Raw genomic sequence first — 26,304 nt, 5'->3', positions numbered from 1 at the left:
CCAGGCATAATTTATTTATACTTTAGTTTTACTTATTTAGAAATGTATTAAGCATCAATTCCCTTAGCAGTCGGTGATGTTACAAAAACTAAAAGCAAATAAATTATAACTATCGACCTAAAAGTCACTGCCAGGCTGGCTATCTTGTACATTTATAATAGAAAAGTGCTTACAAAAAGCAAAGCACATGCACTCTGCTCACTGCCAGCACATGAACAGTCTCTGTGTGAACACTCCCACTCTGGGAGCCCACAGAAAGCCCCAGATCCCTTTGCTTTTCACTTGGAGCTCACACTGTGCAAGGTGGTTGGCACACTGGAGAGCAGTTGTGAATGCTCCTATATTCACATATATAAAAATTGCCTTATAACAGCTTCAAGCCTTAATCAATGCTCACATATACAGAGCTAGACACCTGTGTGACAGGGAACATGCACTGTTCATGCAGCAGGTCAGGCCGGGGCTTAGCATTTAACAGCAGGAGCACAATGGGTTTATATTATGTTCACATTTTGCAATAAAAAGTGTACAGAAAAATCACTTGTTTCTGATCAAAATCTGAGCTCCCTGCTGTTTTAATTCCTGTAACCAACCATCATCAATAAATAATCATGCACAGTTTCTATGCCCCACTGTGATATTTTGGTTTTGTTTTAAGAACTGGATGTACTGAGTTGAGACCTGCAGTTCCGGACCTGCAGACTTTCAGCTGCTCTGCACCAAGATTCAAGGAAGCACAAGAGCAAGGGCAAAGACAAGGACATAGAGGGAAAAGCTGCTCTTCATCACATACCTTGCAGGTCTGTGAGCTGTTTTAAAAGAGACTGTTGAAAACAGGAGGTGTGTTCGAGGCAATATGTTTTACAATAAAAGGACAAAAGGCTGAAAGAAGATTGGATGAGATAGTTACAAAAAAATATCTGTAAAAAAATCAGAAAAGAAAAAATATTTCAAGAAAAGAAAGGAACATGTAATAGAGAAACAAGTATCCCATTGGGAAGAGCATGGCCAGCAGGTTGTGAGTGATGATCTTCCCCCTCTTCTTAGCCCTGGTGAGGCACATCAGGAGTACTGTCTCCAGTTCTGGGCTCCTCAAGATAAGAAAGACAAGTAGCTTCTGGAGAAGGTCCAGCAGAAGTCAAAAAGATGATGATTATGGGTCTGGAGGTCTGGAGCATCTCTCTTGTGAGGAGAGACTGTGGGAGCTGGGCCCGTTTAGTCTAGACAAGAGCACACTGAGAGGGGATCTCATCAATAATATAAATATCTGAAAGGTGGGCAACTCTTTTTCAGTGGAGCCCAGCAAGAGGACAAAGGAAGGAGCAATGGCCATAAATCAAGACAAAAGAAGTTTCATGTTAACACGAGGAACGAGTTCCTTACACTGTGGCTGGCAGAGCGCTGGAACAGCTGCCCAGGGAAGTCGTGGAGTCTCCATCACTGGAGACATTGCAAAGGCATCTGGGCGCTTTGCTGTGCAGCTGCTCTGGTGACCCTGCCCTGGCAAGGGGCTGGAGTGGACGATCTCCAGATCAGCCCCCAGCGCTGACAGTCCTGGGATACTGTGATCACAAAGAGGAAGTGTAAGAGAAGCAGGGAGAAGAAAGAGTTTGTGACCAAAACACAGTGATTTGAGTTAGCTAATACAAATGGAAGAGTCTGAGACAGGTGTAAGAAAAGGCTTGAAAGTTGAAATGCTTCAGGAATTATTTGGGACCAGGCCTCAAGACTAACAGACAAGGTGTGCCTTAGTATGTACTGAGCTGTCCTGGCATTCAAACAGAGCCTCAGACAGTAACAATAAAACACTCCAAACACCCTAAAACCATGCACACTGTGGCTCTTAAACTCAGCCCACCATTCAGCTCACTTGAGCATAAATTAATTAAATATCATGCAATTATACCAAAGAGATTTTCTATTGATGTAATTTCATATAATACCTAGTAAAAGCAATACAATTATACTTTGTAACTGCTTAATTAGTATATCTTAATTCTGTTCTGGAGTGAAATGGATTAGATTATATAACTCCTACCTCCATGACTTTGGCATTTAAAGGTAACATTCAAAAAAATTTTATGTTTAAAAATATTCAAAAATGGAGGAGAGTCTTGCTGCATCTTTAAAAATCAGTGTAGTATGATCTGTATATAAAAACACCAAAATATCTTAATTCTAATTAGTCTTCTTGCCATTAAGATAATTTGGGAGCTCTAGCTATGCATTCCTGAACTAAACATTCTTCTCTCAGAGCTTAGTATCCTAACATATAAAATGACAGATTTCTCTATCCATGCCAGAGCCCTGTTTTGCTATTTGTTCTTGCATATTCTACCCCTGGATACAATACAAAAGAAATTTGCTCACCTGCCTGACAATACTTTGATTCAGTATTGTAGACAATATTGAATCAAAATTGCCACAGATAGTAGTTAATGTACCTGTTTGACATTTCTTATTCACCCAAAAAGAGACAGTATTCTACTGACTGACTGGGTGTCAAGCTGCCTTCATTTTTCTAACACTTCAAACCTGGAGAAACTAAATTCATTTTTAAATTTATGTTCTGCATAGTCACATTGCAAATTTGACTCCCTCTGATAACTTAGTTTCAAAAATGTTCTTTGTGAAGACTATGTGTACCATTTGATAAAAAAGAATATGCAACCATTGGTCTTAAAACAGTAATTTGAAGCACATGGAGAGTGGACACAGACTTAGTACTGAGGCATGCCAATCTACAATTCTGTGCAAAATGTTCTCTTTATGGGAATAGCAAAAGTAATGTAAAATGTAATTAGATATAATCTTTCCTGTTTTCATTAGCTATTAACTTTATGCAAAGATAAACTAAAGCATAATGAGTCCTTTCATTATCACATAATTGTTATTTTAATGGTTGCATTACGAGCAATAGAATACTATACATCCACCTCTCATATTAGTGGGCAATTATTTTGAAACTTCATATTATAATCTACCCACAAAGACCAATGTATTAATGCCACCGTTTCAGCATAATGATGACCGTGGTTTTGCAATCAGTATGATAGCCTCAAGGAAAAATGTAATATAATAATGAAGAAAATCTTTATATTACATGCCATTCTCAGACCTGGAATGCAGACCAAAGAAGCTTAAGGAAAACATGTGGAGCTTCTCTTGCTTGTGCTACCCTGAAACTGGTCAAATTTATATGACACTAGTGGTGATTATTTCAAAAACAAAGGAAAACTACCAAGTGATCCAAAAGTAGGAGCTTGGAAGGGAAATGGAATAAGCCTTCCCTCAATGTATCATTTCCAAGTACCATCCTAAACCATATCCAGAAATCCTGAAATCCTACATTTCCCCCTGATAAATACTGAACTGGCTTTAGCTACTCCTCCATGTATTGCCTTCCTTCTGACCAAGCAATGCAGTGTAACTTGGCAGGAAATGATTGGACAGATCTAAGCAGTACATAAGGCTCGAGGATACCCTGGGGATGTCCTCTGTAAAGTTAAATGAACTTTCATATCCAAAAGGCACTCCATGAGCAAGACTCAAAACAACTCTAGGAGTGTGAAGGCTCTGGGATGTCACTGCAGCAGAGAGTCCCTGGCACATTCTGTACAGTCAAGCTGAAATCCAACTTTCCTGAACACTCTGCATTCTTGGAGGGGGAGGTAAAGGCAATTTCAGACCATGAAATTAGTCCTAAGGTGTTAAGGACCACTGCTTGCTTCTTCCCCAAACATGAAACATATTTCAACAGTGTCATCACTTATATAAAATCAGAGCAGCACAAACAGAATGAGTGAAAATCCACAACCACTGAGCTCTGGCAAAGACACAATTCCCCCGTAACAAAAGAAAAAGATACACATGACCAGCACTAGTCACATTTCCTAAAGGTCTAGAAAGGTGTGTAAAGAATGCTGAAATGCATGGACAGAGAATATTGATAATATATTAAATAATACTTAAAAATGAAACTAAAAATCTTCCTTTAGAGGAATAGTGTTTTGCACATACTCTTTAGATTATTTTCTTTACTTGATGTTCAGATTGATTTTAAAATGTCAGGAGACTACTGCTGATTTCATATAGAAGGAAATGCAATAACATTTACCATGTTTGGATGAAAACAGGTTATAGGGCAGCAGAAGTTTGTTCCATAGTGCACTTCCAGACCATTCCAACCCCAAACCAGGACTGTATGAGATTGAAATGCCTTCATGGTAAGCATACAATATTCAAAAAGCCCTATGGGCACGAATTTCTGCACAGCAATAGTTTCTGCTTTCCCCTGGTGTCTTTCTCTCAGAGCAGTCAGGTTGTAAAAAGGGGACAAATATCCTTTGCCTCACAAAGGCATTTTGAGACTTAAGTGACACCTGCAACATTTTTCAGAAATGGTCTCATGGAAAGTATTTAGGACACTTTTTGGAGACAGCAGTACTAAAAAACTAATGAATTTATTCAAGAAAAATTCTGAAACATATGGAGAGCAAACTGAACACAGAGCACATATTTCTGACATTTATCTTTGTTTTTATTGTTAAGATAAAAGCATGCTGTTTGTTTTTTCGAATTTCATCTGCTAACTCTTTCCTTTCTCTAACTTTTTCTACACTAGTGACATCATCTGCAGCAATTTTTAAAGCTTTGCAGAAAATCCAGTGCTCTCAAAGTTTTAATGAATCATGTAGAGAATGTTATTAGATAGGGAGTTTATGCCTCCTTTCTGTAACTTGTAGGACTATAGCAGAGAGAATATGCGTGCTGGCACGACTTGATTTAAATTTTTAAAAAAAGCAAATAAAAAGAACTCTCTAAATTTAAGGATACGCTTAACAAGATACCAACAAGAAACTTGTAAATAACAAATATGAGCAGTTAAAAACCTTTTATTCTACTGCAATTGCATGTTTACTGAATTCTACTGCACCTGACAGGGCTGCTCAGGTTCTGAGTGGTGTCTCTGGTAAGTGGTCCCAACTGTACTGAATGCTCCCACAATCAGGAACTGCTTACAAAATCCTGAAAATAGAACAGCTGAATCTTAGAACATCTGTATAAAAAATTATTTCCCTTCAAACACAAACTAAGCCTCATGCTGGTCAGTATCTGAGACTTCACACAAACTGTTTGACGACATAAGAGTGAAGATTCATAATAAATCCCCACTGTTACAGTCATGTTTTTCCAGACTGTTGAAAGTTCCAAAACCTGCTGAAGATGTGAATCTCTGACAAAAATTGTACATGCTGCTCTTGTGCATATTACTCTTCAAATGCAGAGTTGCCTCATGGTTAAAAGCTCAGAGAAGCTGAGTATCACAGGAACTGTGTAGGAGTGATTGTTTTCTAAACACAGGTTGTAGCATATCCCAATAGCACATCAGGCTCCCCAAGAAGCATTGCTATGAATCCTGAGTCACCTTCAAAGGCATGTGCTATAGATCATCTATTTGAACAGTTCTACTGTTCTGAAATTGCAGCCTATATTCTTTATGTGGGATAACAAACACAGAAATAAAAATATGTAGAATATCTGCTTTGTTTTCATCTGGGTAAAAATACATATTGAAGATGTGCACAAGCAAGCACCTAGGTAACAATGAGTTCTAAATTAACATAATGAGTCACAAAAATTCCCATTTCCCCTTAGTCCTCCTCCTGCCTATGTCTATGAGGTCTCACACAGGCTTGACTTCTTACAAATTAAATTTTCCATGCAGGATTAGTTTACTAATCTTTCCACATTTTAAGATAAAATACTCAAGCAAAAGTTCAGGCTAAACTTTTTCTATTTTCAAACAGATTTTCTTTTGCTGTGCTCTTTACTTGTACAAAGGCTTGAGATGACAATCTCTTCTAAATATCATTCCGTGAGATATGTATCAGAGTTCTCATACACCTTTTCTTATAAAAGTAGTTTCTAATAAATTTGACTAATTAGTGGTTGGACAGATGTACAGAAACTCTTCTCTATCCAAAGCAAGGTATTATTGTAGAGTCTTATTCCCTGTCTCCTAAAGTTGCTGTCCTCACTTGAGCAGCAGCTCTGTAGCACAAACCTCCCAGTCCATCTCATGCAGTTTGATTCCAGTATTTTATTTTACTTAGCACTACAAATTCAGCTCAGAGCTCTTCAGGGAGCTTCCATTAGAAACCTCACATTTACTAGTAAGCAACAGCAACATTTAAGCAATAGCAACATTACATTTATCTCCTAATCTGTTTAATATCTCTTAGAAAAGAATTGCTGTGTGACAACAGGTAATAAGTATAGACTTCAATGGTAATCACTCTGTGTTTTTCAAGACAATTACTTCACCTGGCAGCAAGGCTGAATTTTAAAAAATAGATTGATTTATCTTTTTTAAAAAGAAATTTAGATTAAAAAAAAATATTTCTATTCGTTCAAAATTTTAAACTCCTTTAGGAACATCAATATCTATTTTACACGCTGTGATCTGAAAAGTGAAAAACATTGCATTATGGAAGATGAACACCAAAGGTTTCATTCAAAATCTATGCTTCTGTTAATTTTTATCTCCAATACTTCTTTTCCTATGCAACCATAAAATATCCTTTCCACCAGCAGCAAAACTGGAAGCCCTGCAAGCCAGGATGCTACCAGGATTGCCAGCAATGATCACTGACTTACATCATCCGTTCCAAAGGTGGATGTTCATGGGATGTGAGAATCACAGAATCACAGGATATGCTGAGTTGGAAGGGACCCTGAAGGACCTAATCCAGAATCCCATCCATATGCACAGCTCCTTCTGAGAGGTATCAGCAATTCTCTCATAACAATAAAAGCTGCAGAGTATTTAAAGGATGAAAAAGGTGTGCAAAGGGCCATACCAAACACTGTGTAAAGATTTAACATACAGTTCATCAGAAGCAGAAAACAGATCCAGTGGCACTTAAAGAAGATGTGATAAATTAGAAGACATAAATGGATAAATTCAAAGAACGTGTTAAAATTCACAATGATAGTGCATTTAGGATAGATCCTGATTATATATTCCTTGTCTTTAGTCATTAATTAAAAAGTAACAACTAAATGGCTATAGTCAGCAACCACTGCAGAATCAATAGGTCTCCAAGCTCACACCAATCTATAAGCAGCCACAGCTTTATCACAAAATAATAGCTAATATTGATATTTTTTAATAAAGTTTCACTTTACTGTGTAATTAGTGTAATGTAGTAGGAGCTGTGTTTCTTAACAGAAGTGCTGGTACTATGAGCAGCATTTACTGGCATGTTAATAAAGAATGGACTTCTTCTATTGAGTTCCATCTGCCTAATAGAGAAAAGTGTTCATCTTAATTAGGAAAATCTTCATAAAGAATATAAATGCAGTAACTAATGGGCTGCAGGGAATAAAAGCAGAACACTCAGGAACAACTGGTGTTTTACCAGGAAATGGAAGAGTGGATACAAACCCCCAAACAGTTGTTAACCATCTGGTGATTGACCACAAACAGCAATAGATGCTGAGGTTTTAAGTGTTTTATAATGAAAAATCTATTTATTTCATTAAGGTTTCATGCTTTAGACCCTTGTTTTTTCAGGTAATAAAGCAGCCTTGACTGACAATGAAACTATTTAAACCCTTTATGAATTAAGATGGACAAATCCATTAGCATTTTTTGAAGGAATTACTTTATAAAAAGAAAGAATGGAAGTGCCAAGCAATAGCTCAAGAAAGATCCACTGCCAAGTACTTGAAAAATGGTCACTGTATCAAATGTGTATTTTTGGGGTTGCTGATATGCTCACGGGGAGTTGAGAACCTTTTGCTGACTTTATTGGTGCAGCAGCAGGTATTACATCATCATGATAAAGACTACAGCAAATTGTAAACTACAATTAATCTTCGTCCTTAAAAATCTTCCAACAGGCATCATTCATTTCCTCTGTCAGTCTGTGTCAGTTTTTTCATCCTTTTCTTTCTAAAGTTCTGTAATTTACACATTGATATTCCCTAACTCTGCTCATTTTCTATTCAAAATGAAATGAACTTTTACTCATCTTCCAGAATTTTTTTTAATCACATTAATACAAAGTACTGATGGGATGTACTTCCCAAGTGCCAAAATTTAACTCTTTGAGCCAGACTCAGTGTCAATGCTCACAGCTGCCCAAGGGAAAGTGCTTTCTGCAAATATTAAGCAACACTAGCTAATCTTTTATATTTCCTCTGAATAACTTTGATAAAGAAACCAATACATACATGAAAGCAAGTCCAAAAATGAAAATATCATTACTATAGTATTTCATTCAAGCTAACAACTAGAAACACAGCATAAAACTGATATTCTGGACACTGACAGCTTTACTGCCTCAATTCACAGAGAATATCACCAAACAATAGAACTTGCAGCTACCTGAACCTCAGAGAATGTAATTTCATTTATTCATTTCAATGACATTTTTACTAGACTATAGCTTCATGTAGATTAGTCAGACACATGAAAAACCACATATTAGCTGAGGTGAAGCTGTGATGACTGCAGTTGTCTTAACAGTGTCAATCCAAACTTTAGATTAATGTAATTTGCTAGCTCGAAAAGACAGAGATATAACATAGATCTCGTATATCACCAAAGTAATAAATAATTAGTGAGCAGAACTGAGTAAAATGGCAGCTTGAACACAACCCCAAATTTTGAATCTTGATGCAGAAGTCAGCAATCAGAATGACACATCTTTCTGCCTTGAATGATAAAACAGCTTTCTCACAACCTAACGCATAGCACCATCTGGCATGAACTGAGGAAACTAAGAACTTCTGGAAGAGAAACACAAAAGCAATTTTGTTTCTTCAGAATTCTCCAAGATATAGACAGAAGTCTTTCAGAAAAACCATTTGATTGCAAATGTGGCTCAGTGAACCTGCCTCCTGAAGACGTGTGTGCAGCTAATAATATTTACAAAATGTTGTTGAATTGAACTGATTGGGCATGGGATGGGCTCTGTCACGGTGCAGGTGGAAAGTCCTCTGTCTATCAAACTGCCCGGATTTCTGAACATCATCTCACATCTCTTACTGGGAATTTTAGGAGCTCAAGATGCATTTCTTCAGCAGAGCTCTTTTCAGTAGTTATTCACAAGAAGAGTGACTACAAACACCCAGTTCAGCTGTTCTTTGAGCAGTACCAGCACAGCAGCACGGCTGTTTGCTGGGGAGTGGACAGAGTGGGACAGAGAGAATGGGACAGAGTGGGACAGAGAGGGACAGAGAGAATGAGACAGAGTGGGACAGAGTGGGACAGAGTGGGACAGAGAGAGTGGGACAGAGTGCCCCGAGCCCACTGCCTGCCCTGTGGAGCCAGGCTCTCCCAGGCACTGCTGGGAGCTGCAGTGCTCAGGGGCTTGCAATATAAACGCAAATGGACCTCCTGCAGTCCAGGAAACATCAGACTCCTCTGCTGACATCAGCACAGATTTATTTTAGCATTGCTTGTTGAAAGTGACTTTTAATGCAGACTGTTTTCTAAATGATCCTTAAAAGACACTCCTTTCTTTCTCATCACCTTCACCTAAGGCAAGAACATCCACTAGCATTGATCAATTTGCTGCTAGTTTTCATTAATTTTACCCTCCCTAAGGGTGGTGAAGCTTTGGTGCCAGCTAATTAAAACCTATTTAGGGATGCTCAGTGCACTTTATCAGACCAGAATTAGCTTTGCTGCTTTAATGAAGACTACAGTTTTCTCTGTTATTACCAATTAAATGTTATTATATCATATTGCATTGTATTTGTATTGCATGGCAGAGATATAGATGGCTTTAGAACCACTTCTCTGGATTGAGGTACATACAAAGATGGCACATTTAGTAATTATTTAATATCTCTTTAAATCCTTTCACTTGAGTAAATATATATATAATACACCAGCATATTAGTGAAGTACTGGAAGAAGCTGCCAGCTTTATGGTCCCTCTAGGGAAGTACCAAGTAAAATGCATTAATGAAAAATTGTGAATGTCTGGTAATGAATATTATTTATGTACAACAATTATTCAAAGTGGATGAGCATTCACCACCTTGAACTCGACTGCTTCAGTAACAAATACTCTCAGAAAGAACATATGTTCCCCAGATTCTTAACACTCATGCAAGGTTAATTACCCAGTGTGGACAACCCATATCAGAGGGCATTTTGTACTGCTGTAGAATTAAAAAATGCATTACAAAATAAAAAAAACCCTGTTTGTTCAAAGTTACTCAGAGACAATTCTTATTTCTTCCATGCATCAGTAATAAATCATTCAATACCAAAGCTGTGGATTTTGGACCTACACCCAATGAAGTCAGGGATAAAGCTCCCATGTCAGCACTACAGGACCAGAGTTTCTCTGCAGTAGAGAAGTGACTGCAGCACCTACCTGTTAGCTGCTTCTCACTAAATCCTTTAAAAACTAGAGCATCACAAGGATAAAACTGCTGAAAGTCCCACTAATTACCTAAAAAGATTATACATCAAAAAGTAGAAACAGAAAACTCATTAAAGGCTTGACAGACTAGAAATCTGCTGCAATCTTACTATGCATTATAGAATACACTGTACAGAAAGACAGTATTTTAGGATTAAACTAAAATAGATGTAGTTGCAATCCACTCAGTACATTTTAAAATATGAGTTGAAATTGGTTTCCTTCCAGAATTTTTGCTGGAAACATGTCGAACCAGACCTCTGTTCAATCTAATATTCCAAGCAAGGGTTGATGTTTCTCTGAGGAACCGAAGGAATATTTGGCTGAGGAACCTGAGTCTGTCTCAGCATCATAATAGCCTGGCACAATGTGTGAAAGTATTTTCATCACCCACAAATCTCCAGTGCTCTCCATTTACTGCTTCCACAAATGCCACATACCTCTAACAGTCTCACGACCCTCCTTAGAAACAGAAGACAAGTCCTGCAAATTGAAGATTTTAATGAAAATGAAACAGTTTCCAAACTGAAGTCCCTGATTACCAGGGAACTGCAAGATGTTTTCTTGAGATGCAGAAGGCATTGGCTGATAATGCATCAATCATTTCCCTTGTTTCTGCATGACAAAATCACTAAATGATGTTAAAAGCACCACAAAGTATTTGATGTGGAAAAGGAGGACTAAAAATGGAAGTTGCAGTAGATACAAGGATGTTACCTGGTTGCCACTGTGAGAAGTGGTGGGTTTTTCTGTTGGTGTCAAAGGGACGCACGTGCACAAACAACGTGAAGGGTCATGAGGCAGGCTCATAAAAATTCATTGCTGTTGCAATGTGAAACTTAAGGAAAAAGAACATGGGCCACTTTGACATTAGGCTGCTTAAGAACTTTGTTGTAAGAGAAATTCAATCTGCTTTTGACATGAAAAGAAGCATTTGTATTGTGTTAATTGCGTAACTATAAAAACTTGAGATGTGTTAATTTGTTGAAGAGGAACGGATTAGGCTAGAGAGTAGGGTACTTTGACATTGAATGATAAGATGTTTTCTTTCATAGGAAAAAGAGGAGATTTTTTCAAGGTCTAATCTCACAATAAGGATTTTGATGAAGTAAAGTCGCTGTGACCTGACTGACTCATAAATATAAACAAATTTATGTACAGCAACACAAAAATGTACCTGTGATCATATTTAGCTTGATTAATATGTAAACAGGATGACTTGGAATATTAAAGGTCATTTTTCAAGAATGGATCTTGTGTATATATTAGCCTCTGGTTATCAGTTTGTTCAGTTAAACTAAAGAAGCCATGATAACCTTGATATCTTTATGAGATATATGAGCTCCCTCCAACTCCAGAACCACAGCAGCAACATGTGCACTTGGTGTACAGGGGCAGGCTCCTCCTTATGCTCCAATAGTTTGAAAAATAGGAAAAATCAACTGTCACCAAGTTCTGGCAGTTTAATAATATAGTGAAACAAATATGTTTAAGATAATAAGCTTCTCTACTTCAAAACCTAAGTCAAAATTTCAGACTATGTTAAGCTGTTTGTGAAAACCTGTATCTTTAATTTGGTCAGAATAGCAACAGTCCTTTCCAACTTCAAATTCATGATGCACAAATTTAAAAATTACTATTAATGCACAGCAGTGATCTGGAAACTCCTTCCTAGTTAGGTCAAGTAAGTATGTGTGACAGGTGCTCTTCCATGCCAAAACACAGACGACCTGAATTTTTGCAGCTTGGTTACAAAATCTTAATTCCACAAATCCAGTTTCTGCTTTGAACATACTAGCCCAAACAGTCCTCACACTTTCACCTATTACAGCCTCACTTGAGTAGCATAAATACACATTATCAAGTGTAGAAAATAGAATTTCAGCATAATACTGGTAAAAACCTAAATCTATTCCAGTATGTCTGATAACCTGTTTTCACCAAGAAACAGAAATAATGCATAACCATGAGGTCTGTGTTTGAAGAAAAGCTACAGTGAATCTCAACAGAGAAGAAAAATGCAATATCCAGAATTATCCTGAGGTTGTGCATTTGGAAATGTTGTTTGTGTAGGATTATCCTCTTCAAATAAAATGTCAATTTAATCAATAGTAAATTGAGCTGAAAACAACACACAGCTTTGAAAACATTTCAGGATGACATCCAATATTTTTGGGATTCAAGCCAACAGAAATGGAATGAACAGAAGGTAGCGTAGGTGGGGTAAATGGGGCCTAGCTGCTGCCTCATCAAGTGCTTATAACAGTCAAACCCGTATAACAATCCATTAAAAACATATCTCATTTAGTAGCTGACATCCCACATGGACTTTTCTCATGTATCTTTTGTCAAACATTATAATTGTTCCTCCTGTTTAGGACTCACCGGTCTTTTCCCGTCTCCTTCTTAAACACGGCATCGCAGTAACTCATGCGCTTCTCCGTGGTCACGTAGATTTTGGCAGCTGGGTAGCTGTCAACAGTTTTCTTCAGCATGTTGTACACAATGCCATTCCCATCCCTCCTCATGTTTCGGAAAGGACCCCAGATCACATAAACGGTGTTGTTGGTTTCTTTGAAAAAGTACTCGGGATTCTTGAGCAGGAGAGGCACACTTGTGTGAGAGACCACTCTTATGGTTGTCCTCTTCCCAACATCTTCCTCATAGCCCTTGGTGGGAGCATTGTTCATCCTCCATATGCAGGAGGACTTGTCTATCTCAGTGCCCACCCTCTGGCCAGCCATCTGTCCCGAGTTTGAAACAATGGCACAGAGGTCACAGTCAAGATGTAGAGGCTGCAAGACAAGAAACAATAACGTATATTGCAAGCTTTTCTCTGTAAAACATGAAGACTGAAAACTCAGTTAAAAGAAAAACAGGTACAGTACAACAAATTGATAGCAATGCTTCTCTTTAAAAAAACATAACTGCAATCCCCACGTGGCAGAGCTGTTTGAAAACTCTACCACTACAAATGCAAAGCTTTTCAATGAAATAGAAAAGTTACAATCTTTGCCTTTGTTCCCACCTTGCAAAGTCAGCTACACGGATTTTTTTTTTCTCCTTCTAAATGTTACTTTTTTCACTAAAAAACAAGGAAATAAAGAAATAGTAGAAAGCAATATTTAGATAAATGGTGTCTCTTTTAAAAAGGTGTTGTCAGCAATAGGAAAAAAATTACTGAAAAAGTAATGCTGAAAATTTAACTGTACCTTAACTGTGTTTGTATCTGAATTAACAATTCCCAAACTTGTGACAGAAGTCTAATGCAAAATGTATCTCTAAAAATCAATCTAATAGTATGAAAATCCTACAGTTGGAAAGGAGATGTGGACAGAGGAATATGTTGCTCTCTCCAGAGAGCAGTTATGATCCATGGAAAATGAGAGGTAGAGGGACTGGTGACACCTGAAATAGGAACTTAATCCTGAGAAAAATATAGCTGAAGACAGTATTTTGTGACCATGTTCTAGGGTGTTATTACTCCAGTATGAATTGATAATAGAAAAAAAACATCTGAGATATAAGGACCCATCTGATGCTCCATTTGTCAGAGTATAAAGAATAAATGCCTTTTTGTTGTTTTGTACCTATAGACTAAAAGGAAATGCCCTCTATTTAAATTGGATTGTATAAAGAGTTCAGTCAGAAATTGAAATCAAATGAACACTAAAATAATAATAAAAAAAAAAACAACCAAAACCTACAGAAGATCATCCAGGTCAAAGATAACCTACAATTTTTTGTATGGTCACAGACTTGATCCTCTGTCATGCTCACAAGTGGGAGCCAGTGACCTCAGTTTAGTATTTTTTAGGAAAAATTCTCTTCACGTTCTTTGGACATTTACTCTGACAGGATCCTGGGCGCTTTTCTGATCAGACTTGTGGTTATTTCTCTTCAAAATCACACTTCATTTAGCTGATGTGGATGAATAGCCTGTCTACATTTGACCACTATAACCCTAGGATGCAACTGCTGACAAAAACCCGAATTCTTTGATAAGAGGGAATAATGCAAGGACAAGAGACAAACATCTGAAGAAAGCCAAACTGCAAGAGCTAAAATATCTCATTTTTGGGTGACAAATATTGTACTGAATTAAGGTGCATCCTGCATGACTTATGCAGTAAACCTCACAATTTCAAAGCTTTAATTTCTCTGTTGTGATTGATTTGATTTCATTATGTGGCTGGTTCGGGAAAACATTCTTTCCTCATTTTGCCAGTAGCTAAAGATTCCTGATTGAATGCAAAAGCATTGTCAATGTTTCCTTTAAAGAACACCATGCATTTTTTATAGCTGGTGTAGTTTTAGAGAGCTGTCCTGCATGGCTGTTTGACAGCAGGGATGAAATCCCAGGAGATGCAGCTGAGTGGAGCAGTCTTTCTGTTTACTGCTTACTTACAGAAATACTGTCTAAGATACATTATGAGGACATGGCTGGGTGACCTAAACAAATCCACGAGCATAACTCATATTCTAGCATGAAGTGAATTGTTACAGACCCAGTAGATTAATTTATAGCTTTCAGGCAGAACTTTCAAACTAACAAATGCTGAATATGAAACTGCTAGATAGGAAAAGCCAATTTGGTCGAGAATCTGGTTCCATTTAAATTTGTCTCATCCTCAGAGCTGCTTCTTTCACTAAATTCTTCCTTCTCCATTAAAATGGAGCTGCTCTCTTAAATTTGGAATTGTTTGAATTTCCTCACCTTAGTTAGAAATGCATTGCACATTTTCTATTCACTGAGTGCAAGTGTTCTGCTTGAATAAGCTGAGTACACTCACTCCTGCAACTGTGTCCCCTGGTTTTCTAGCTCTTTTGTTGTGATTCATTTATCTTGTTCCAATTTATAAAGTGCTTTCATAATACTGAATGCCTATACTAGGTCAATATATAATCTGCTCTTCTTGAACAGAGTCAGAGGCTAATGCCCTCCCAGCTCTATCTCACAATAAATATTTTTTACAATGTAGAGATTTAACATGTCCCAGTATGCACATTTCCCAACAGAGATCCCAGAGTTAGGAGGCTGAGACATATGATAGATATTCCACTGCCTCCATCATATCTCCCTCAACATATGAGAAAACAAACATCAATATTCACTCACTGAACCCCATATAGAGACAGGCCACCAATTTGTGGTGTTGGTTCGTGTCACAGATGAGAAGGGTGGCTTCAGTAACACACATGAATCCACATACAATACAAATGGGTTGGCCAGGCAGTCCAGGCTGCCCTCTCATCTGCAGAGATGGTCCAGCAGCAGTGGGATTGAAACAGATTGGCAGGACCACACAGAAACTTTTGCTGCTACTTCTTATCACAAGATCTTCATTCACTTGCATCATAGATACACGAGTTAAAGACAAAAACATTAAGAACCATAGAGGTTTTCTTCTCTTTTCATGTACTTAGATGTTTATCTCATCTCTAAACAGCAAGGGGGCTGAGCTGGTATTACTGCTAGAAAATGTCTCATTTTTTTGCTGACCAGAAGGATGTAGAAGACCCAGCAGAGCAGCTGGGTATGGTTCTGACAAATAGTCCCATCTTTTTCCTGAATGATACATTGTAACTGTTGAGGAACACTTATATTTTAATCAGTAAAGAAAATGAAATGTCTGACCTTTCCATTTCCTGTGCAAGCTTACAGACAATAGAAAAGATAATTAAAACTGCGAATTAGAACTCGCAAAACAGTGCCATTTCTCTAGCAAAGAGAAATAGCTGTGTAATAAAGGTCACTTATCAAACAGTTCTAGTTATTAAATCTTTGCATTTAGCATTGAAGTGGCTTCACAGAATCAAAGGTCAAATCATTAAATAACAAAATCAGCCAGAATTAGAAAAGGTCACAAGCAAATCCAACTAAAGTAGGTCACAAAACATGATTCTCTTCCACACAGGATTTCATTATTTGGAAAACTGCTTACTTTCCAAATTTGACAACTCCCCCCACCACTTCCAGTGTCTCCATCAGGAGACTGAAATTCCAGCTACAGAGCCATTTGTATGGGTTAAGTTTCCCAATGGCACAGATCTTGGATCACAAAGTTTCCCAGCCACAGCCCTGCACATCTGCTGGGGTCCATGTGGGGATGATCTCAGGCCAGGTCTCTGAACCACAAAATAACATCTGGACAGACCAGACACATGCCAAGCTCTGGTCTCAGCAGAGACTGCCAGATTCACTCCTCAGCGGGACCAAACCCAGCTCAGGACCTCTGCCGATGGAATTTCCACTAATGAAAAGCTGAATTTCTCTTGTGGCTCCTTAGCACTATAGACTAGTGGTGCTCTCTCTTCAACCACCAAATCTGTTCCACTCTGAATCCCACAACTAATCATGCAGAGAGTTAGGAAACTCAGACTAAACTTTCTCAATTGTTACTTTAACAATATGATTGTAATTTTGTAAATTGGACGCAATGCCCATTCACTACATAATGAGGCAATTATTAGCAGCTTGCCACATATTAATTTGCTCCTTTAATGTTGAAACAAATGAGATCTTTTCTTATAATCATCCTATTTGAGTGAATTCTAACAAAGCCGATTGAACAAAGCTCCAGAGAGACTTTCTTTATTTCAATGCCATTTATTCTTCTACTCTTCTTGGATGTTTCAGAGGATACAGCATTTATAATGATGCCAATAGGGAATAGATTTTGCTTTTATTCTTCTTGATAGTCTTTTGAGGTCTTTGAAATGAAAGGTACAAGAGAGGCATTAACCGTCTGGCATTGTTTTTATTGCTTTTCTCTACTTTACAAGCAAAAAATGTATTTTATTTTTTCCTGTGTTTCAGTGATTAAACAAGCTGGTTATCTACACTTACTCAATTTCTTCAGACCTCTGATTGGGAGAAAACACTTGCAAAGCTTCTCTAGGAAAAAATTCAGCACATTAAAGAAAAGAAAGAGTATTTGTGTGTTCACCCAGCAAGCACTACCAAATTAGTACAGAAATGTACATAACTTACATTATATTACTAACATCAAGCAAAAAATGATAAAAATTATAAAAAAGACAAGTCGGATTACTCTGAGTTTGTGTTTGTTCCCTATTCCCCCCTATGGCAGTATTGTGGTTTTTTTTACCTTCAGCAGTTGATTTTGGTCCTCAGCATCACATCCCAGCAAACATCTCTGTCTTCATAAAATTTAATGTTAAGATTTCATAAAGATTTTAACATTTTAACATTATTTTGAAATGAGCCCAATGTCAACATGCATCCCATTTCTAAATAAATATAATATGATCTGCTTCTTCATAAGACTGTTCCTGAGACTCATATGCCTGAGATATTTTATTTAGATGAATGTCATTGATATGTACAGGAGTTCTAGAGGAAAGTTTTTATTTAAATTGAATGAAGTGGAAGGCATAGGAAGCACATAATGGGACTAATCTTACAGCAGGAGACTGAATAAATAACCATATTTGAAAGTCTTTCTATAAACACTGACCCAGTTGTTACAGAACTGTTTGATTGCAGCTCTTGTTACAGCTCCTTAAAGAGGCTGGACCAGTCTGTACAAGCCCTTTGCTTGAACAAGTATCTTGTGGATTCCTCATGTCAGTGGTAACAGAAAAACAAAGGAAGCTCAGACTTTGAGGTTGAAAATTGTGGGCCAAAGTCACTCATCCCATCTAAACTTTCAACCAGCAAGTGTATTTTTGAAATATTTTAGTTTTCTTTCTCATGGAAAGGAAAAAAACCAAACCAGAAACTCAAACCTTCCAAACACGAATCACAGTGCAAAGTGATGCAGTGTCATCTTTCTCACTTTTGAGACAGCTCCAGACAATTCCATGCCAGCTCCTACCTCTTTCAAATACAGCAGAGCAAATGCTCACCAGAATGTTGCTGATTTTCCTGCTCCTATTGGGAACAATATAGGCAGCTTTGAAACAAAGTAAGAATTAAGTATATCTCATAACACCAAGAGCCGAAAACCAAATGCCTCAAATATACCTGAAAAAACTCTGAGTAGGAAGAATCAAGTATACACTTGATTCTTTCCAAGACCAAACCAGGTCTTGTTATGTACTTTAGGCATTTTTCACTACTTCATTATAAAGCGGAAACTGAAAAGTCAAAGATCATACCTCTCATGATAATCTCATAAAATTTACTAAAATGAAATAAAAGCCATGTCCAGCTTGATCAAAATATCTTAACTTTATATTTTTCAAAACTATTTCAGTAATTTTCTAAAATTTACTAAAAATGCTCCTCCAATTGAACACTGCTTTATTACGAAAAGGTGAAAGAATGGGAGTTCACAAAACAGTCCATTAATTTTTTTTTCATTTTTCCTGATTTCCAGCTGAAACTTAATGGAAACTGACACCTTTTAAATAAGCTCACACTAGTATTTTCTTCTGGAATAATAAACTATTGGAACACTCTCGATAGCTCTATTGGTAAAAAAGGCTTAAAAATACAAAGGTGGCAGGGAGTAAATAAGAATAGGAGAAACTCTTCTGCCCCTGCATGGAGGGTTAATGAAGGAAGGAAGCTGCCACATTCAGGGCTTCAAGTGCAACAGAAAGACCCTGGAGAGGCAGAGCTCTGGAGGACTGATGGTCAACAGCCCTGAAGGACTTAGGGCACTGAGAGTGGCAGGTGAAGAAAGTTTTGCCCTAAAGCATTTCCTGAAGGATGTGAAGACCTGTCCTGCATGAGCACTCCCAGTCACTCTGCAGAAGACCCATTTTCCTTTGTGTCTCAGGAGCTGGCAAACTGCCCTGTCCCTAGGCAGGATGGCAGAAGGGACGTGCCCTTATTTACATGAATGGATCGTGTCACAGAAGGGGGAGGAAATAAATGGAATGAACACACAGAAGAGAAGAAAGGAGAAGAAAGGAGAAGAAAGGAGAAGAAAGGAGAAGAAAGGAGAAGAAAGGAGAAGAAAGGAGAAGAAAGGAGAAGAAAGGAGAAGAAAGGAGAAGAGGAAGAGGAAGAGGAAGAGGAAGAGGAAGAGGAAGAGGAAGAGGAAGAGGAAGAGGAAGAGGAAGAGGAAGAGGAAGAGGAAGAGGAAGAGGAAGAGGAAGAGGAAGAGGAAGAGGAAGAGGAAGAGGAAGAGGAAGAGGAAGAGGAAGAGATTTCAGACATCTATGAAAGGATAGAATGTAGTTTAGTGCTTAAAAGGGAAACATGTAAGGGGAAGAAGGATTTGAGAAAAAGCAAAATACTGCTATATAGCCAAGAAGATAAACCATGATGTTTGGGAATGCAATCAAGAAAAGAAGAAACAAAACTAAAAATATTTGTTAAGTTATAAACTAACTGTTGTGAAGAAAACTAAATCAGACATGTCAATCAAATAGTTTAGGAAAGAACCAGCAGAGAGAAAAGCTTTTGTCCATTACACTGCAACTGTCCAAGTAGAAAACAGATGAAAATGGATATGTTCAGTCCAGCATATAGTACTATAGTTTGTAGGTAACAGAAAACCTGACATCCCTAGGTGTGCAGATGTCTGCACCTTCAGAGCCACACAATGAGCACCTCTGAACTGGAAGAAAAGCAGAATACTCTCTGGCATATATATATATATATATATATATATATATATATATATAAAATCAGCATAAAGAGACAAGTACACCCAAGAACATATGTGGAAATGCTTCTGTCAAACACTGTTGAGGATTGAGTTGTTATGGAAGGGAGGCAAACTCCATCATGCACACCCTACGCAGACAAGTTCATGAAATAGGCACTAAAACAGCATTCACTCTGAAAAATGGCCTATGAAAAAATTAGCTTCACAGCTGAACAAAATGGAAAATCAAACAAACAACATTAGTTCTAGAGTATTCCTGACTTCATCCCAGAGGTTTAGATGATGACCATAAATAACAAGAATGTTTGTGACACTTCATCTATCACCCATTTACAAACACACAGGGTTTAAAATATCATGACTTTGTAATAGTTTGAAAGCCGGGAATTCTTCCAACCAAATACTGCTTGTTGGATGCTGAATCCGGTAAGTCATTTATCTTAACATCCACCACATTGTTCACCTGCCCTCAGTGCTACTTGAATTTTGTGCACAAAAGTTACTGGAAAAACACCATGTAAACCAGACTTTGTCCATCAAACAGCATAAACAACTCAGAGCACAACACAAGCTGATCCTGACAATGGCACCCCTTTTGTCACTCTGCTGCAGAACTGTATTTGCAACAGTACATTTGCTACCAGCAAAACATGTCACTTGATTCATCAGGTTATTGGTATCATAATATTTAGCTCTAATTTATCTTCTGCAATTCTCTGTCTGTATCACATTTCTTTTCTGCTTTTTACATTTAATAATAAGGAAGATAAAAATTGTTTCTTCTCTGTACAGACATATTTGCTCAGCAAACAATACAAACCACCAGGAGGTAAAATGTCACAACTCAAGGAGACATAAAAGGGAGGCATGTCCTGTTAGCACATGGGCTGAATAGCGAATGAATCTCAGTAGGAAAGGACAAAAACAGTTTTTCACACCCAATAACTTGTGCCAGCAGAGCAGAGGTAACATGTAACACACAATCCTTCCTTACAGAGTAGACTCTAGAAAGACATCCTTGACAGTAATCAAGACCAAAAGAACCCTATCCACAAAAACTGTTTTTCCTTTGCAAGTAATAGTAAGTATCTGTGCAAAAAAATTAATGGGAATTCCAACAGTGAAGATGCCTACTGGAAGACTGCGGACTATGTCTAAGGAATTCTCTGTCACATATGGAAAACATGAGTTGCTCTAACCGCTGACTTTCATTTGTATTTATTATAAATACCCGCAGATGGCGGTAAAGTATATAATGTATACACCAGATTTGCTCCAAGTTTGCTCTCTCTAATAACCTCCTATAATCAGCACTCACCATTAATCATGGACCATTATCTAGGAACTTAGTTGGCTGAATCACAGATGCAGTAATGCCTCTAAGGCCTCTAATCTAAATACATTTGAAAAAATTAGACTCACAAATAAACTAGGGGACTTCTAATAGGAAGTTTACATCTTATTTCAGGTCAATTTATTTGGGATTTGATATAGGGAAACAATATCAAGGTAGGCAGCAAAAGCTGTCAGAAAAACATCCTTAAATTAACCTCTCCTCTTCTTTCCCATGAAAACCCACCTAACAGGCTGGAACCCTAACCTCTAATTTATTTTGGTTCCATGCTGTCTAGACCTATTAGTTAATTTTGTCTCTCTTAGTGGTCCATCTGACAAATTATTTGTATGCATGGAAGGAAAGTGATAAGCTAAAATGCTAATTATCCATTTTTTTCTGAAATAAAAAGAACTATAATATCCATGCTAGGAATAAGAATAAGGTTTATTACAATAGCATTAAAATCAGTGGCATTTTTCATTTGACAAAATTAGCTTTAAGAAGCTTTCTAAGTCCAGTGTTCTAATTGCAGGATGCCTTATCTAAAATAGTGACTTTTGGCCACATTCATTTGCTTTCACTGGTACATTGGCAGTATCTGCTGTACCACCTTATGACTGTCATCTGTAAAAATTTTTAAAATTTTCTCTAAAACTGTAGTTTCACGTTAAAATTTCACTTAGAAAGTCTAAGTCCAAAAATTGAATTGTTTGAAATATCTTCTATTTTAAAATCATAAAGTAATTTCAGTTTCAGAAAGAGAAAGGATTAAATCATCATTTTGTCAGACACCTGAAATTTCAAATGCTATGGCAATGGGCACTAGGACAAAAATTTAAAACAGATTAAAAGGTTCTGCTTAAATTATTAGGTAGATGTGCTTTATGTTTTTTTAAGTCATTAATGAAAGCTATTGAAGCATAGCTGCATATTTTAAAACTTTGAATTTAAAGGTCTGTTTCAAAAGAAAAAAATCACTGTACATATACAGTCTTCTGATTGCTTTTGCTATGCCTTGGTGCATATGTCCACAAAGCACCTTTTAGTCAGTGCAGTTTGATGCAGACAACAGTTTGCACCATGGACTAACAACACCTGCAGTAACTCAATAAGCAGAAACTCAAGTGGAAACCAGTGGGGCTGAGTGACTTGTAAATAATGGAAAGATCCTCTGTCAGTTCTCCTTACTCATGGAGCTCGACAGCGCAGCTTCTGCTCCTGCATATCCCAAAAAGCCCCATTTACCCCCCCACAAAAATCTTTACTGGAGAAAAGCCCCTGAGCTCAGTGGCCTCTGCCAAACCCTACTGAAGTCAAGGGCTTGTGCAGGTCTGTGCATCCTCAGCACAGAGCTCAGAACCAAACCAAGGCCCGAGGTGCTGAGTAACACACACACAAATGAGCTGGTAAGGCATGAGGTGAAACATGCTAGAAGCAATGGCAAAACAAAATCTTACTGAAAGATGAAAATAATAAACCCTATCAATCTTTTCTCCACTACATAGTCTGGTCTCATAGGGACATCTTTGCAAGATATAAACAACACTACTTCCAAAATGGGTATTTATAATCATATAGCTCTTCTACCTATAATTTAAATTTTTAAGAGAGAAATTAATTTTTAGTCCTTCGTACATCTTCAAAAGAAAAATACCACTGTAACGTACCTATACACTGACTTCTTGGGTAAATCTATGGCACATTCATTGCCTCCATTACAGTTAAAACTCCCAATGACATGACCAAAGACTTAATGGAGACTTCACCTAACACAGGAATTTTGGGAAGAGCCATTTGGATGTGCGCTCATGGATGGACAAGATTACAAAATCATGGTGCTACTCCTTTGCTTGGGCAGCAGCAGAGACCTTTCAGCTGTGATTCAGCTTCAACCCATGAAAAGGATGCAGAGAGCTTTCCTCATATGTTACCTACTCACAAAGCCAGAATACAGAGCTCCTTCTCTGTGTGTGAGCACATTTCCTGATGTTCTGGGCTGGATGGACTTCCCTGGTCACTACTGAAACTATTTCCTGCCCCAAGTCTATCTCTGGGATGGAGGAGGCCACGTTAGCTTCCAGGCTGGCATCAGAGTCTACATTTCCACTCTGCTTGTGAGTGCACGGTTTTTTGTTTTGTTCTTTTAGACTGTTGGCTTTAATGTAGCTTGTGATTCCTAATGTTTCCAAGGACTATAATGACAGCAGGATCTTTGAAACTTGAAAAGCAATCTTAAAGGTCAACACCTAAGCTCATCAGTGGCTCTGTAAGTCACACTGATACAGCAGGGATTACCATGGCTCTGACAAAACAGGTCCTACAGGAGAGCAACTGGAGGAAGAAAATCAGTGCCCTCTGAGAGCATCTGCCTGCTGTGGCTTGCTGGCACTATGAATATGGCAAAATACATCTCGGCTGAGAGCCTAGAAAGAGAAGAGATCATGGAATACTGCGAACTGCCTCCTAAGCAAACAAGTTGTGCTGCTCCTTTCGTCCTCCTTCTGGAGCAATGCTGCTCCACACTACAGGCTCTGTTGCACCTCAAGCTACCAGCAGCTCACAATTGCACACTGGGAACTGAGAGGGGAAGTTCCACCTCACTGCCACAAAGCTGGTGTGAGAGACTTGGGGATGTAGCTGAGTAAGAAAAAAAAAAAAAAAAAATCAGCTGAAGTCAAATAATTATATAATAATCATCCAAAGGAAATGAACAGGTATCCAGGTTACAGCTTATGCTGAGGAAAAGCATAGAAATAACATTTCTTAATTTCTATGAACAGTATACAAGGGAAAAGTTTTCCACACTCAGTGTTAGCACTATGTCCTCGTTTGTTTAGTGACTTTAAAAAGAGCACATACATGTACATAAGTATTAACAACATCCAAAGGAGCGAGCGAGAGAGATGGAGGGTCTAGATTACGTATTAATTTAACTCTAATAAAATATTTACAAAGCAAATGTGCAAGTTTTGGCATCCCCTCTCTCTGAGCCATACAACTGAAGAATTATAGATGCAGCATGAAGAAGTTTGTGTGTGTCTGTGTTCAGCTACCCCATCATACATGGTGTAAGACATTCACAGTGTTCTCATGGCTACAAAAGACCAAGGCAGATGAGCTGAGGAAAAAAACCTGATGGACTATATATATTATATATCTCCCATTTTAAAAGAATCCTTTTTTCAAGGAATGCACTTTTATGACAGAGGGCAATTAAGCTTTGAAACAGGTGCCAAAAGGATTCTAGAGTCTTTGTTCCTAGAGATTTTTAAAGCTTGAGGAGGCAGAGACCTGACCTAACCTTGATGTTAGTCCTATTTATAGCTGATATTGGACAAGATGGTCTCCAGAGGTTATTTCCAACATACTTTTTTTCCATAGTTCTACAGTTCTATCACTATAAAGAACCAAGGGGAAGCTCAACGAATTTTAATGAAAAAGAAAAAAGCACACATTTTTAATAATGAGGACTATTCAATGTCCTGGGGATCTTTTTTAGAAATAAAAGAACTCAAAATGACAACAAAATATTGAAATAATTAGTGAAAAATTATTCCCCTTTTTTTGTGTCTGGTCTTTGTTCTTTTTACCACCTGTCACACACAAAATCATACAAAATAACAGGAGAGAGAAACATTCCTAAAATGAAAATGGGCTAAAGATTTGATCTGCATGTCCTATGAGAATCCCACACAGACCTACACCTAGTAAATCTTATTCCAGATGAAATATTATTAGGCACAGTTACAAGACTGGAATCCAGAATGACCACAGGTTCATTCCAGCTGGTTGTGGCACAGGGTATGGACAGGGAACATGATGCAACTTCCCTCCTGGCATGGGTGAACCAGCTCCTGGACTGCTAAAATGGCTGTATCCAATAGACCATTACTTTGTAGGTGTTTGTAGAAAAAGCTAAGTTTATTGGGTCCTCATCCCTTCATCATAAGACTACTTTGTAAGGCTCTTAGCAGTGAATAGAAGGTGATATACCATGCTATTCCTGAAGACCAGTGCTGGGAGGTTTTGTTACTCTTTTTAGCTCCACTAACAGTGGTGCCTTCTTCACAAGTACTGGGGCATAGCTGAGATGCAGAAGTAGTGGCTCAACTGGACTCCAAGGAGAAGTGGGGTAAAAAGAAAGAAAAAACACCACTGATCCAGAATTAATAGGTCTTTTTCAGAACAGAAATCTAAACTGCTGCCATGTACTAGTGTCAACTGAGCAGTAAACTGTGGCTTCACAGACTGAGACAGGGGGGAGGGATGAGGAGGACAGCTATGTTCTGAAACATCAAATGCACATTACATTCCAGAAAAATGGGGAAAACTCCCATACCATCAGACCTTCAAAATGCCATCTATAAAACAGCAGAACTATAGTGGCTACAAAATGTAGGATACTGAAAATCAATTCTGAAAAATCAGAGGTAAATACTGTATTTATCCCCTTCTCTTGGAATAACCTCACTGCAGCAGCAAAACAATTCGTGACTGTCACAAGACCCTTGCAAAATTCCTGCAGACCCCATTTTTCAAAAGAGCAATAATTAAAAAATAAAGTCCTGTGGTGCTTTTCCTCTATAAGCCCTGTTTATGAATTCATAGCACAGCATGAAGGTTATTAAAATCCCATATGTGAGAACCACACACGGCACAAGGAGATATGAATTGGCATTCCACAGAGATAATGCTATCTAATGGGCAAAACAAGGAGCACGACTCCATTCTTCTTCAGAGCACATTTGGAAAGGGCAAAGAATCTGGCTGCTGCTCATGGATACCTGACCAGATGCAAGACATTTCTTCCTCTTACCTGTTGATTAACAAGTTAAATGTGAAGAGCACGGCTGTTATCCTGCTCCAATATTCCCAGGACACCCTTCCACCCACAAACCATTTGATGTGGGGGGATTAAATGCTATTTGGGGTG

At 37.9% G+C, this 26,304-nt stretch overlaps 1 protein-coding gene across 1 annotated transcript in view; it reads right to left on the bottom strand.

The window, feature by feature from the left end:
* The window catches only part of ST6GALNAC3 (ST6 N-acetylgalactosaminide alpha-2,6-sialyltransferase 3), a 217,780-nt gene that overhangs the window by 62,986 nt on the left and 128,490 nt on the right, over positions 1-26,304 (bottom strand). The window contains exon 3 of the mRNA XM_021527764.4: positions 12,834-13,243. Coding sequence (XP_021383439.2) covers positions 12,834-13,243 — 410 coding nt within the window. The remainder of the gene's footprint in view (positions 1-12,833; positions 13,244-26,304) is intronic.

This window comes from Lonchura striata, chromosome 8, assembly GCF_050655825.1.
Source record: "Lonchura striata isolate lonStrDom1 chromosome 8, ASM5065582v1, whole genome shotgun sequence".
NCBI classification, from domain to species: Eukaryota; Metazoa; Chordata; class Aves; order Passeriformes; family Estrildidae; genus Lonchura; species Lonchura striata.
This window is presented reverse-complemented; position numbering and strand designations above follow the sequence as displayed.